The sequence below is a fragment of the Protopterus annectens genome, chromosome 1.part0 (assembly GCF_019279795.1).
Source record: "Protopterus annectens isolate FY-2018-M chromosome 1.part0, PAN1.0, whole genome shotgun sequence".
NCBI lineage: Eukaryota > Metazoa > Chordata > Ceratodontiformes > Protopteridae > Protopterus > Protopterus annectens.
In genome coordinates, this window is record NC_056725.1 from 1,736,648,233 (window position 1) to 1,736,661,972 (window position 13,740).

Genomic DNA, 13,740 nt, shown 5'->3' on the forward strand with positions numbered 1-13,740 from the left:
AGGTTATCACATCCCTCTCGATCTTTACCTGAGGCCGCAAAGGTGAATCTCGGACGTTCCACCCAGTCAGTGGGATGCAGCAGCACAGCAAATTCAAAAGCTGCTTCTAAAAAGTCATCCAGACAGTCCCACCAGACCAGATAGAATCCGGATTTTAATCAAAGTTCTTTTTAGTGACAAAAAAGACAGGGGACTGGTGGCCAATTTTGGACCTCAGCATCCAAACAAGTTTGTCAGACAGACAAAATTCCGGATGGTCACTGTTCAGTCTATCTTCCCATTTCTGGAGAAAGATGACTGGACGTGCTCCATAAATCTCCAGGATGCATATGATCATATAAAAATGGACAAATGCTCCAGGAGATTTCTCTGCCTCCGGCTGGGAGCCAATCACTACCAATTTTGAGCACTGCCCTTTGGTCTCTCCACAGTCCGCAGTGTGTTCAACTGTATGGCAGTGGTAACAGCTCACTTGAGACTAAGAATTTGGTTGTTTCCATATTTAGACGATTGGTTCCTTACCACCCCTACCAAGCGTCTGCTGCTTCTCGCCTTGCACTGCACTCAACAACTAGCAAGATCCTTGGGGATCTCAATAAACAAAGAAAAGTCAAAACTGGTACCTACTCAAAGTCTAGAGTTCCTAGGAGTGACATTCGAGACACTGTCTTGCCAGGTCGCCCTTCTGCTTCACAGACTCCAAAGACCAAGATATTAACTCCAGGTGATGCTCTCTCAGGACAAAGTCCCAGCTCGTGCAGTCCTTCAACTACTAGGATCAGTGGCAGCAATGATTACTATAGTTCCTCTAGCAAGACTATACATGAGACTACTACAGTGGCTGCTGACATCACAGTGGTCCCTTTTAACACACCCTATGTCTTTTCCGATCTGTATAACAGATCACTGCAAACAAGACTTGGTGGATGAAGCCAGAAAAGGAATTATGGAGTCGCCCCTTCTCACCCTCTCAACCCAAAGCCATAATGACCATGGACGCATCCCTGATGGGCTGGGGGGCATTTTCAGGGAAAGACGGTCTAAGGCACTTGGTCCCCTGTGGAGGCCAACTTTTGCATATCAGTGTCCTAGAAATGAGGGCGGTGCTTCTGGCATAGCAAGCATTCCAATCTGTCCTCCTGTCCGGGACAATTGCTATCCAGTCAGACAACATGTCGGTTGTCTGGTATATCAAGAAACGGGGGGAACCAAATCCTACCTGTTGTGTCGAGAAGCCATGAGAATTTGGTAATGGACAATATTTTCCAACCGCTTTCTGATAGCAGCGCTCATTCGCGGGGATTCCATAGTGATTGCAGACAAACTGAGCAGATGAGTTCTGCCTCACGAGTGGTCCCTCAACCCGGTCATAACAGCGGAGATTTTCAGTCGCTGGGGTCAGCTTTGCTGCGATCTGTTCGCGTCTCCTACCAACCACAAATGCAGCAGCTTCTTTGCCCTAATCCCCCGGGGGGGGGTCCCCCGAGGGACCCTGTAGTACACAATTGGTCAGTGGGACTTCTTTATGCCTATCCTCCCTTTCCTCTGATCCCACAGTTTCTAAAGAAAGCTCTTCAGTTGAAAAGCAAAGTAATCCTCATTGCACCTTATTGGTCCCGACAAGTCTGGTTCCCTTTCCTTTGGCCTCACCTGGTTCACTGACTGTGGACTCTGAATCAACTCTGGGATTACTGTCACATCCACAACGGTTGATCCATCCAAACCTATCAAGCCTCAAGCTGACCGCTTGATTCCTCCACTTCCAATAATTGCCAGGCAAAATAATTTCCCCTTTACGAAAGATTCTTTTGGCTTCCCATAAACCATCCACCAGTAAAATTTATCTTGGCAAATGGAACAGATTCATGTTTTGGTCTCGAAAAAGGACTAGACCCCTTTTCAGCTTTGAATAGTTCAGTTTTGGAGTATTTATCAAGTCTACTCCATTCACGAGCTTCAGCTTCTACTATTCATGTCCAGTTAGCAGCTGTCTCAAACTTTCACAATGGTTTCCAAGATTCCTCTTTAATATCTCACCGCCTCTGTTAAACCTTCTTGAAGGGAGTCACACATATTAAACTGCCCTTCAAAGAACCGATTGAACCTTAGAATTTGACTCTGGTCGTACAAACTTTGACTAGTCCTCCCTTTGAGGCTGCTGCCACTTGCGATATGAAATTTTTGTCTTGGAAAACTTTATTCTTGGTAGCAATTACCTCAGCAAAAAGAATGTCAGAATTACAGGCTTTGTGTGCAACGCTCTTACATAATTTTCCGCAAAGAGACTCACTTCGGACTAACCCATCCTTTCTACCCAAAGTTGTTTCGGAATTCAGTGTTAATCACTCCACTGACCTGCCAGTTTTCTTCCCAAATTTTACTAATAAAGGAGAATGTTGTTTTCACTTATTTGATGTACATTGACAATTAAGTTTCTACTGGGACAGGACTAAATCACTACGAAAATCTGACCAATTGTTCTCGTCCTTTTCAGGACCCAAATTGGGAAAACCTGTTACTAAAGTAAATTTGGCAAAATAGCTGAGAAGACTGTCTTTTGCCTACCAACAAAATCAAATGCGCAACTAAAATCAAGGTGCATTTAACCAGATCAGTTGGTACTTCAGTCACTTTTCATTCCAGGGCTTCCATGGATGACATTTGTGCAGCAGCCACATGGGCTACTCCTCATACCTTTATTAGTCATCTCAAGTTGGACTTTGTGTCTCCAAGGAGAGAGCATCCTTTGGCTTAGTGTTTCTCTGGAAATCCTTCCATAGGGCTTCCCAGGAAATAAAGTACCAGGGGACTGTGTCCCATCCGTCATGAATGAATGAAGATCAACAACATCATATAAAGAAGTTATGTTCTTACCATAATGTTCCATCTGTGTTCATTCATTCATGACATCCCACCCTCCTACTCCCTCCGAAAGACTCCTGGAGGTTTGGATTTGGTCCTAGCTTCATGATAGGTCATTTGCTCAGACCAGGCCTCCACTTTCCTTTCTTACGGGTAAACTCGATCTGAGGAGAGGAGCACTATGGGTAATCTTAGCTTGAGAGTTTTTTGGCTGGCACTAGCTTGTTGTAACGGTCAAGTCTGTTCCGAGGACGGAACAGAGACCCATCCGTCAGGAAAGAATGAAGATCAACAACACAGATGGAACGTTATGGTAAGAACATAACTTCTTTTTATAACTGGTGTATTCCTAGTCAATCAAATAAGTTACCACTGCAGGTCAAGCACAGTACTGCTGTGTCTCTCTCTTAAAGGCTAGTAATTATTGAATGGGTAGACTTAAATTTACACCTGGGTTATGTATGGGCCTTCATTTAAGACGTGGATGGCAAGAACGTTTAAGAATGTCTCTGTAAAGGTGTGTATGGCTAGGGCTGTTATGGACCCTGTTGCCCCTTGCCTAGTATTGTTCCTGTGAATGCCATGATGTAATAGTGTACCATATTTATTTTTATTGCTTAATAATGTGGATATTTACATGCTGCGTGAGAACTATTACACAAAGTCCAGAAATCACTGTTGTACAGACTTCGACGTGTAACAAGGCTAAAGATCAATTTATATGCATCCTGTTTTGTAAAATTTATTGCTCAACAGTTTGAGGTTTATAAATAGCAGCAGTCATATTATAGAGGTAGTCTAAATAACTAATGCTTTGAAGAAGTAGCTTAATGTTAAATGTAAGGCTTATAAAAAAAACAAAACCATAGTGGTGCCTTCTTATTTTGCAAATGTAAATGGCTGTTTTGCAAACGGTAATGAAAGGTTTTAAGAGCTAAGCTGAGAGGGTTCTGAAAAATGCGACACTTGAATGGACGGAATAGCTGCTTAATAAACTGCAGTCAGTGGTTAATCATAAAGCTGCAGATCCCGGTATAATTGTAAAGAAAAATGTTGAAATATTTAAATGACGCTAATATAGATCCATGGCTTTCAGTAATGATTAAATAAAAGTTCTAGGGGACTAGAGGAGAGAGATATTGTCTCAGTTTTAAAGGAATGGAATCTGTTGTCCTGTAATTGTAACTCACATTTTAGATACAAAAAATTGAAAATATGGGTAGCAGAAAAGATTAATGTTTTGTTGATCTAACGAGTTGTATTCTGTTTATATACCTACCACTTTGGTTTTCCTCTGAAAATAGGCTCCAGCATAGAGGTGATCAACTTGGTCAGCATAAGTAAATGAGGTAAATCTGCATGCTTTTTCAGGGGGAAAAAAGATTGGTTGTGCGTATTGCACTAAAACAGAGACTGTGTGAGCATTTAATTTGCATTGACTACAAGGATATATTTTGTTTTATCAGTTGTTTTATTGTATGAAATGTTAATATCTAAGATATGACCAAGTCACTTAACCATACAGTTTACCTGGTCTTAGTCTGAAAAAAAAGGTCTGTGTATGCTCTACCCTGTTGACCAGTAAGCAAACAAATAAGTAAGATATGTTGATGGTTAGGTGGCAGTGTGACTAGTTCAGTTGTTGCTGGTATGCCTTTATGCTCAGGTTTGGCGCAAACTGTTAACTGATTTGCACAAAGATAGCCACTGTGGTAAATGGGTTCAGCTCTTCAAACTTGCAGTATTACTTCTATATGTTATCTTATTGGTTGTCTGGTGAATAATTGCACTTTAAATACATGTAAAATTGTTTCATGTGGTGACAGCTAATCTCGAATGGTATATTTGCGGAATGATTTCCTTTTGGGTCTCCTATGCTAAAACATTTTGGACCATTTGAAAATTAAAGATAATTTTGCTAGTGTTTAAGCCAAAGTACTATGACAGCGGGACTAGTATGAGGATGTCTGTAGGCTGTGTCTTTTGTAGACAGATTACTGCATCTGATTCTTTTCTCACTAAGCTACAGCAGACATGTTAGATCTAATTCACAGAGGGCCTTATCAACACTAGTGGTTAAGAGACTGTATTGACTTAAATATAGTTCTCTTAATTGTAGCAGTAAGGGGATGTGTGATCTGAATGTGATTAATTCCATCTGTGAAGAACAAAGCGAAAAAGGTGAATCAATGGTAGGTACTTAAATTTATGTAATTCCATCAGTCCCAAGTTTAGAAAAGCTGTAGTCACATTTCCTAGAAAGCTTGGTGACTTTGAGATTGTTTAAAGTTTCATTCTAAGAAATAGTTCTGTGTGTTTATTTTTAGGCAGTTGGCTGCAAACCTAGAGATTTAGGTCTGAATCTTAACCACTCTGGTTTGCATTATGACATTTAAGCAAGACTTCAGGCTTTCTTAAGCTCCTGGATCACCCTGAAAGAGGACCACTGGCCTCATTGTCCCATGTACCACAAAACAAAATAAGTGAATGAACCAGTGTCATGAAACTGCTGTATACTGATTTCTAGAGTGTTTGTTTGCAGGTATTAAATTTGTCTAACAGTGGTATGTATTTGTTTGCATTCCTTGACAGCTGTACAGTATATACTTGAAGTATTACCATAACTCTCCATTGAACAGTGTACCATTGTTGTGCATGGAACTAATGATGCTTTGCATAGCTCTGCAAGTCATGGCATACAGTTGATTCACAGCATAGTGCAACATCAGAAGTAACACCACTGAAACTGTATGGTCCATTGTGCATAATCTGACTTAATCAGCTCATGTACACTACTACACAGTGTGGTTCCAAAACAGCTGCATGAAGCATCTAGGGTTGCGTTTATATTTTAAAAACTAGATCACTGCTGCTTTCTTAGTGAGAAGTGGGACATTCAAATTTGTTTTATTCCTTTGGATTCTGTTCCCAGAAAGACATGTAAATTGCCCATGCTACACTGCTTGTTGTTTATTTGCTGCTGTGTTTGTGTCATACTGTAGCAGCTGTGCTTTGGGAAACCAAATTAAATTCTAGAATGCACAAGTAAGCACTGTACACTGTTTATTTGTTAACCTGGCAAGTGCACTGGCTTAAGAACCTTTCAGAGCCACTGTATAATACAGTATGTGTGTAGCTTAATGTCCGCTTGTATTGCTTGGGCCAACTGTGGAGTTTTGATGAGAAAGGAGCACACTGAAGCTTCATTCTAACATTTGCAATGTTAGAAACATCCTCTCGTGTGATATGCATCAGGCCCTTTCTCCATGCTAAGCCCTCCTTATGTGTTACATTTAGTTTAGTGTTATAAGAGGAAGAGCTGATGTACAGAAGAGCTGAGCTGATCCTTTTGGGATGTACCTTACCAGACACCTGCAGCAACTGGAAAGACCCCAAAAGTACCTCACCAAGAGGATCAAAGGGCTCAAACAGATGCCATATGCTGCCCGGTTAAAGAAACTCCAGCTCTACTCAGTGGCATACCGCCTGTTCAGAGGCAATCTGTGCCTGACGTATAAAGCCATGTCCAACCCAGAATTAATGGACATGCTGCACCTCAGAAAATCCAAATCCCATCGAGCTACACGCTCGAGAGACTTGAACCTCAGCACTGAAATAAATAGGACATGCTGGAGGGACAGATTCATAACCCAAAGGCTCCCTTCACTCTGGAATAAAGTCCCAGTCCAGGTTAGGCAGAGTCCCTCATTGACTCTCTTCAAGAGGAATCTTGATGAGTGGATGGGAGATCGTAGGTTTACCTCTGGTATCACTTCTGTGTCACTGTTAGACAGAGGCACAGTATACTAACCTCGAAAAAGGGCATAGCAAAATAAATTTAAAATGGGTGGCGAAAGCCAAACATTCTGGCTAGGCTTATAAATGCCCTAGAGCAGATAGCCTAGTATGAACCTATGAACCTATGACCATCACGTCTTTGGATGCTGTGCTTTTCTGTGGCCCATTTACTTATTGACTTGTGGTTAAGAATGAAAGCTAGCATGGCTCTGTAGCACACAGGGATGGAGTCCTTACTAGGATCCAGTTGACTGGGGCTTCATTAGTGGCCCCAGCATTTTAGGAACAAGGAAGGGAGGGGGAGAAATAAAAGAGCACTCCTCTGATTTGTGTGTGTGTGTGGGGGGGTGCACACATTCAAGAGAACACTGTTTGTTGCCATTTCTATGGTGGAGATCAAGGAAAACTACTGCTTTGGGAGGAGGGGCTGCTTTGAGGAAATACCCCTTGTAGGAATAAGGGAATGGCCTCTGTGGTCAGCCCATTGTACGACACCCTGGGAATCAGGGCCAGCATGTAAAAAGTCTACTACTCTTGATGTCTGCCTGAATGATGGCCGCTCCTGGTTGACTCTGTCTTAGTGATGGGGAATGAATGGGTAGGTCCATTGAACAGGAGAGTGCTGAAGCTGTGCTGACAGTGTGGGCAAAAAAAAAAAAAAAAAAAATGAAAGTGTATGCTACTTCCTTCACTCACCAACTGCACTCCCATGAACGTTAAGCACCCCAATGCAGAATCCTATATTTTATCACTCTACAAATGGTATTTTGCTGTTTTGTGAAGCAAAGCTTCATTTTGTTTCAATTCAAGTGCAGTTACAAATGCCATAGGCAGAAGCAAGTTTTATGTAGTTTTTTTCCAGTCATTTGCTGTGGAGACTGTATGCCAGTCTTGTGATATCGGATACCTTGTTTTTTAAAATACTTTTACTGTTATCTGAACTGCTGTGCTCAGTTGTCTGTGCATTAAGTGTGTTTGGCAAAAAATGAAAGTACACAATGTTGTTTCTCTTGGAGCAGTGAGCTGTCGCTAGCACTGGGCTGAGGAATCAGAACACTGGAATCTTTAGTGCTGTAGTTATTAATGTCTTTTTTTTACACCAACTCAGATAACCGAGAGAAGCCCAGCGTTGTGCCTTCACCTATCTTCCTGGAGATTATTATTTACTGCACAGGAGCCTTCCTTATCTCTTGCATGGTCATCACTGTTGTCATCTTCAAGATGAAGAGCACCACCAAGAAACCTGACTTCAGCAGCCAGCTGGCTGTCCACAAACTGTCTAAGAATTTCCCAATGCACCGACAGGTAACAGAAAGTAGATAGGGGGTTTCTTGCATATTACCTAACTGTACTAGCTAGGTTTCCCTTATTTAACCTTGTGCCCACTTGGGCTGTACTGGTGCTATAAGATGAGTATTGTTTTGAAAAGCTGTCAGTCAGCCATTCCTCACTGCATATTACCTCAACACATTGCACATGTTGATATCCTGTGACCTATCCCTCCTGAGGTAAGACTGGTATCAGATTGCTGACATACATGCATTGAAAGAGCAAAAACTGCTCTTCAAGGATGGCATGCATACTCTGGCACTTTAACTTTTTTGCTCCAAAAAGCTGTATACAGAGTCAAGTAATTAACATGTCTGATACCCTACGACACCATTTGGTACCTCATATTGCATGCTTTGGTGTCCTGTAACTTGAGTCGTGTCATTTTAAAACTTTTAATGCAGGGTTAGAAATGTTGCTGATATTTCACTTTATCTGAGTTGCTATATTTCTTAAGCTTTCTGAAGTTAAAATCACTGGATGTTGTGTTGCTGTTCCTATTTGAAAATTGTACAAGCACATTAAAATAGTTAGTCTTGTTGCTGCTTACTTCCCTGCAGCAGTAGCCTTACTAAGCTAACGAATGTATTCAGTGAGCAAAGACAGAAGAAAAGACAAAGCAGAATATTTCAAGTGTGTTAGTGAGCGAAATGAACTAGTACTAAAAGTACACGTCTTGAATGTACATTAGTAACGTAGTATGCTGTGTACATCAAGAATTGTGACATGATGGTAGAAGGAAAAATAAGCTGACAAAAGTAGATATATTGGATTTATGCTAGTAGAGATAAGAGTGATGAATAAGTGTGTGTGCTGTTTAAACTCTAAATATAAGCACAGCAGGCTACAGCAAGCATTGAAGTAGGCAATAGTGGGAAGAATCCACTGATTCCAACAGTAAATGTAATTGGGTATACAACTAGTCAAGATGTATGCTGTTCATTTCCAATAATATATTTTGTATGTTAGTATGGACTGAGATAGCAGTACTGGGGTGGGTTAAACTTTGTGAGTCACAGCACAACAAAGATCAGGGTGGGAGGATCACAGGGACCTGGGAGATATTAAGTGTCTGCTTTTCCAGTTTTTATGGAGATGTACTGTACCTCAATTCTAATATTAGGGTAGTTTGGAAATTGGATGGGAGTATGTGGTAGCTGATGGTGATGGAAGTTACATCTACAAAAAGTGGGTATATGGATTGTGTAGCAGTAGGATGTTGCACATTGGCAAGTACACTAAATATAGACTGTTATTTCCATGTTGGTACAGTATGCTATTACTGTGAAGCTTGGTGCAGGAGGATTATGGTTACACCAAAACTGTAACCATATATGTAAAAGTATGTATGCCACTCGCTGTAATAGCAGGCAGTATTACAAAAAAATGAATGTATATGACTCAAGTGATTTTAAAGGTAGCATATGAAAACGTACATGATAACAGGCAGAACGTCATTGCTTTCTAATTTGTATGGCTGTAGAGATGCACACTAGTACTCAACTAGTTTGTGGACATTACAGTATTTTTTTATTTCTGTTACCGTTTCAAAACTTCAGACACACTGAAAGTAGGTGCAAGACACATGGCAGCTCACAATCAGTTGAAAAAAATTGCTGATGTGTAGGTTTCATTTGTGTGGTTACTGAGGTAGCTGTAAGCTATTTGCAAAGTATTACATGAAAAACATTAGTTTGTGTAATGTAAATTTTAAAATTCACTTTAAGATTTGAACTGTCATGACAGGTAGCACCTTTTTTATATGGCATTGTGATGAATGTGTTTTTGTGATTATACATTAAGTAACACACACGATTGCATAGATTTTAATGTTTGTGCAAAGGATGGAGAACACAAGTGTAAATTCACAGGCAAGAGCCACTGTGGAGCCAAAGACTTAAAGGGCGCAAAAGGTCCAGACTTAAGCTTTGACAGAAATAGCATTCCCTTGGAAGAGAGTCTACAGCTCTGACTGTGTACCTCTTCATTTTTACCTTTTTGGGAGGGTGCATTATCTGTAGGTTGACTTTGGTGTCTTACTGTTTGAGGTTTATTTTCCCAAGGTAATGGCATTGTTCCTCTTTTTTTTTTTGTTTGTTTGCATATTGTTTACTGTAGGTATCGGCTGAGTCCAGCTCTTCTATGAAGTCTGGTGTCCTGCTTGTACGACCCTCTCGGCTGTCCTCCAGTGGCACCCCAATTCTGACTGGGGTATCAGAGTATGAATTATCAGAAGATCCACAGTGGGAATTTCCAAGGAACAAGTAAGCACTTTTTTTTTTTGGGGGGGGGGGGGTCTTAACATGGCAGGAAACTAGCACTGATGGCAGAGACAGAAAATCTGTACTTTTGGTAGCCCGAGATGAGAGTGAACTCGGACATTTCTTTCACTGCAGGATGGACCTTGGTCTACTACTGTTCTGTGGGTAATTACAGGGAGCTAGTACTAACCATGTGCCTTGGGAGAGGCTTGGGGTAGCTTTACAGTTTTGAATTTTACAAACATCCCCCAAGATTGTGCAACTTCAAGGACATTATATTAAGTTTGGGAGCTTTTCCTCTCCACTTCACCCAAGGCCACTGAGTTTTAATAATGAATTTTTCATGAACCAGTCCCTTGACTGTCCTGGGGGCGGGGATTCGAAGTTATCAAATAATGCACAGCACAGGCAGCTCAGGACACTACCTCTTGTATGCCATACTTTATGGTAGGATTATTGACTAACAAGCAGAGGGTATGACTGTAGAATGCCCACTCCATGCTACCTCTGCTTCCTCATTTATTGGCTGCTAAGGATTAGCCACAAGGGTCCAACCTGGAGAAAGCCAAAGCATCCTGTTAGTAAAGGGTCATATTGGCAAACTTGCTTGTGAAACAACAGTTGAAGGCATCTAAGGTATAGAGGGTATGGTTGCCAGTAATATCAAAACGTGCCAGACGCAAGAGTACTAACAAGTGCTACTATCGGTATGTGTATATGCAGTATTACTTTAGTAACACTTGCATTGTTTATTGTGCTTAATCATTTGTTTCCTAGTTTATTCTTTGCACACAAGCATTTGTTCATTGTCTGTCACTTAAGTACTGCTTTATTCTTTTCCCATATGGGATGGAACTGATGAGCCAGTGCTTTCAAAACAGTCGTCAGTAGTGCTTCTTTGTTGACTGAAGTAGCACGACTGGGTCTGCTCTAGCTTTACTTTGCTCTATGTACTACTTTAAAAAACTTGATTTTCTGCATGCTGGTGAAAGGAGAGGTTCCGTGCCTATGCCATACAGATGGTAGAAGCTAAGGGACCTGGAGGGGAGGCACTGACTGAAGCTTTCTTGAAATCCATTTATGAGATGGCCATGCATTCTTCAGGTGTCCCTACACTTGAAAAACTAACCTTGCACATGGTGTTGGCTGACAGTGACAGGTGCAACCCTAGCAATCACTTTAGGGCTAGCTCCTGCGATATCAGTGTTGGACGTTCCTGAAACACGAGGGCACTTAGTCAACTCACTGAAAAGATCTTTAAGAAACTTGAATGATCTTTAGGCATAATCAAAAGCTTGGTGGTTGAATTCTGTGAGGAAGTAGACCTTTGTTTTATTTCCAAATCAAGTAAGTCTTGCTAGTTAAAAGTTAAAATCTTACTGGTACTTCCAGACTTTTGGGCCTAAAATGATGTCTTGAGGCATTGGATATAGATTTATTGTTTGATGTCTAGTGAGACTTTATCCTCACAGGTGTAGAACAGCAAATTTAGGAACATAATTTGATGCTTTTATGGGCCTTGTGTAGATTTTTCATAATCAGATGCTGCTTCTGGCATTTGCTTCCCCAGTTGAGTGTCAGGATCTCATAGCCTGAAACCCATCTCATGACTCCTGTTCACTCATCACATCGCACTTCAGGCAAGAGTAGACCACTCCCTTCTAACTCGAAGCAGGGGAAATGTCCCCCTTTCCATCAGAAGGGGGTTTGAGTATCCTAAAGTTTTCTTATCAAGGGCTTAGAATTATAATACCTCTCTTTGAGATGATGTCTCCTTTTTGTGAGTGTCAGACTCATGAAATTATCATGAACTTGTCTGTTGTTGCTCTGCTGTTCTGCACAGAACTGTTAAGCTAGCATCTGAGGAAAAAATTGAACCTCTCTTAAGGTGCTATTTTTACGGCAGTAGTGAAAGCGTCAAGTTTCAGCTCCCCCTGTGCAAACTCTGGTATACTGGAGTAACACCACTGTGCAAATTTCTTTGTAATCTCTGTGGCACAGCACAAGTCCAGGCACCCAAGTATTCTTTGTGCTACCTGTCAAGGGGTAGAGCTTTGGACCGGAGGCCATTTTCTTCTGCTACTCTAGTTACTTAGCTGTTTGTCTGACCATGTCCAGTTCCATTCCTTCCTTATGAACTAGACACTAGGAAAGCAGATAGACCTTCCCACATCTGGGATTAAGGAGGCTCTGGAAAAGATTCAAACTGCAGCATCCTCAGTGGACTTTCACATATGTAGTTCATGATAATTTTGGAAATGCTAATCACTGGCTTTGCTATGTGTATGTGTGTGTCTGATTCCATGACACATGCTTCTATTCAAGGATGATTTCAGGAGGGCCATACTAGGTACCTCCTTCCAGGGTGCCATCCTCTTTAGACAGATTTCTTAGGACCTTGTTGAATATTTCACAAAAGAAGAAATGGGCCTTTAAATCAGTGAAAGATCTCTGAAGCCTCCACAAGCTTCCATCTTCACTTTCAGATAACCCATGATCCAGTGATAAGAGCTCCCAGCCTTGTAGGATGAAGAGGTGGTTCCAAGCATGTAGCAGTATTGCCGTCTCTTTTCCATTGACTGTCTCCTAGAGGCATGATATTTTCATTGCATTACAGCCCAAACTAACTAGCAGAACCATCTGTGGGACACCAGTTCCACAACTTTGTTGAGGCTTGGAAAGCCATCGCCATGGATCTCTAAGATCTAGAGATCTGGTCATGTGTGGCAGTCTCTGGAAACTGTTAAATCCTTTTCCAGAAAGAAGTCCAGAAAGGAGTCCTAAAGAATGTTCCTACTTTGGAGAAAAGCAAAGGGTTCTACTGCCTTAATGTCCTAGTTTTGAGCTGGATAGGAGATTTTTCCCCCATCCCTTGACCTTGGTGACTTCAGCAGTCACAAGTGGTATGTCAAGTTCTGGATAATGGTACTCCAGTCATTTCCCTTTTGCAGCAGGACACCTAAATTGAATGCAGTAAATAAACATAAGCATGCTTGTCACATCAGTCTTTGGCCTGCACAACATCTTTCTTCCATTTGCAGTGTGTGGGCTTCACTTTCAGTTCAAAGAATTAGTTTGGTGTCTTTGTCCAGGGTGGTGTTAGGTATGACAGAGGCCTTGCAGTGCAAATAACTTCTTGTAGTCCTTTACCTAGATGACAGATTCTGTATTAGTAACTTTCACCAGTTTCCAGAGTGGTGAGTAATTCCTATTAACTTCATTGTAGTGCTTCCCTTCCTGCAGCTGACTCCATCTTGAGTGTCTGATGACAAAAGCCTCACTGGTAGACTGAGACCTCACATAGGCTTCTCCTTTGCTTAGGAGAATTAAATCCCTTAAGAAAGCTTGCTTCAAATAAACCAGCTGGTGCTAAGGACAGTGTGCCTGTTCCTTAAAGATCTGGAAGGTGAATGGGAACCAGATCCCCCTTCTGCCACAGCCTTACAACCATACTGTAGTGTGTTGCATGAACAAATAGTGACACACATTT

At 41.4% G+C, this 13,740-nt stretch overlaps 1 protein-coding gene across 2 annotated transcripts in view; it reads left to right on the plus strand.

Moving 5' to 3' along the window:
* LOC122799715 (fibroblast growth factor receptor 1) overlaps positions 1–13,740 on the plus strand; it is a 749,414-nt gene that overhangs the window by 357,056 nt on the left and 378,618 nt on the right. The window contains exons 5-6 of one of the 2 annotated variants that reach the window (XM_044068959.1): positions 7,769–7,971; positions 10,108–10,253. In XM_044068959.1, the coding sequence (XP_043924894.1) occupies positions 7,769–7,971; positions 10,108–10,253 (349 nt within the window). The remainder of the gene's footprint in view (positions 1–7,768; positions 7,972–10,107; positions 10,254–13,740) is intronic. The other variant, XM_044068968.1, reaches the window with a different exon arrangement.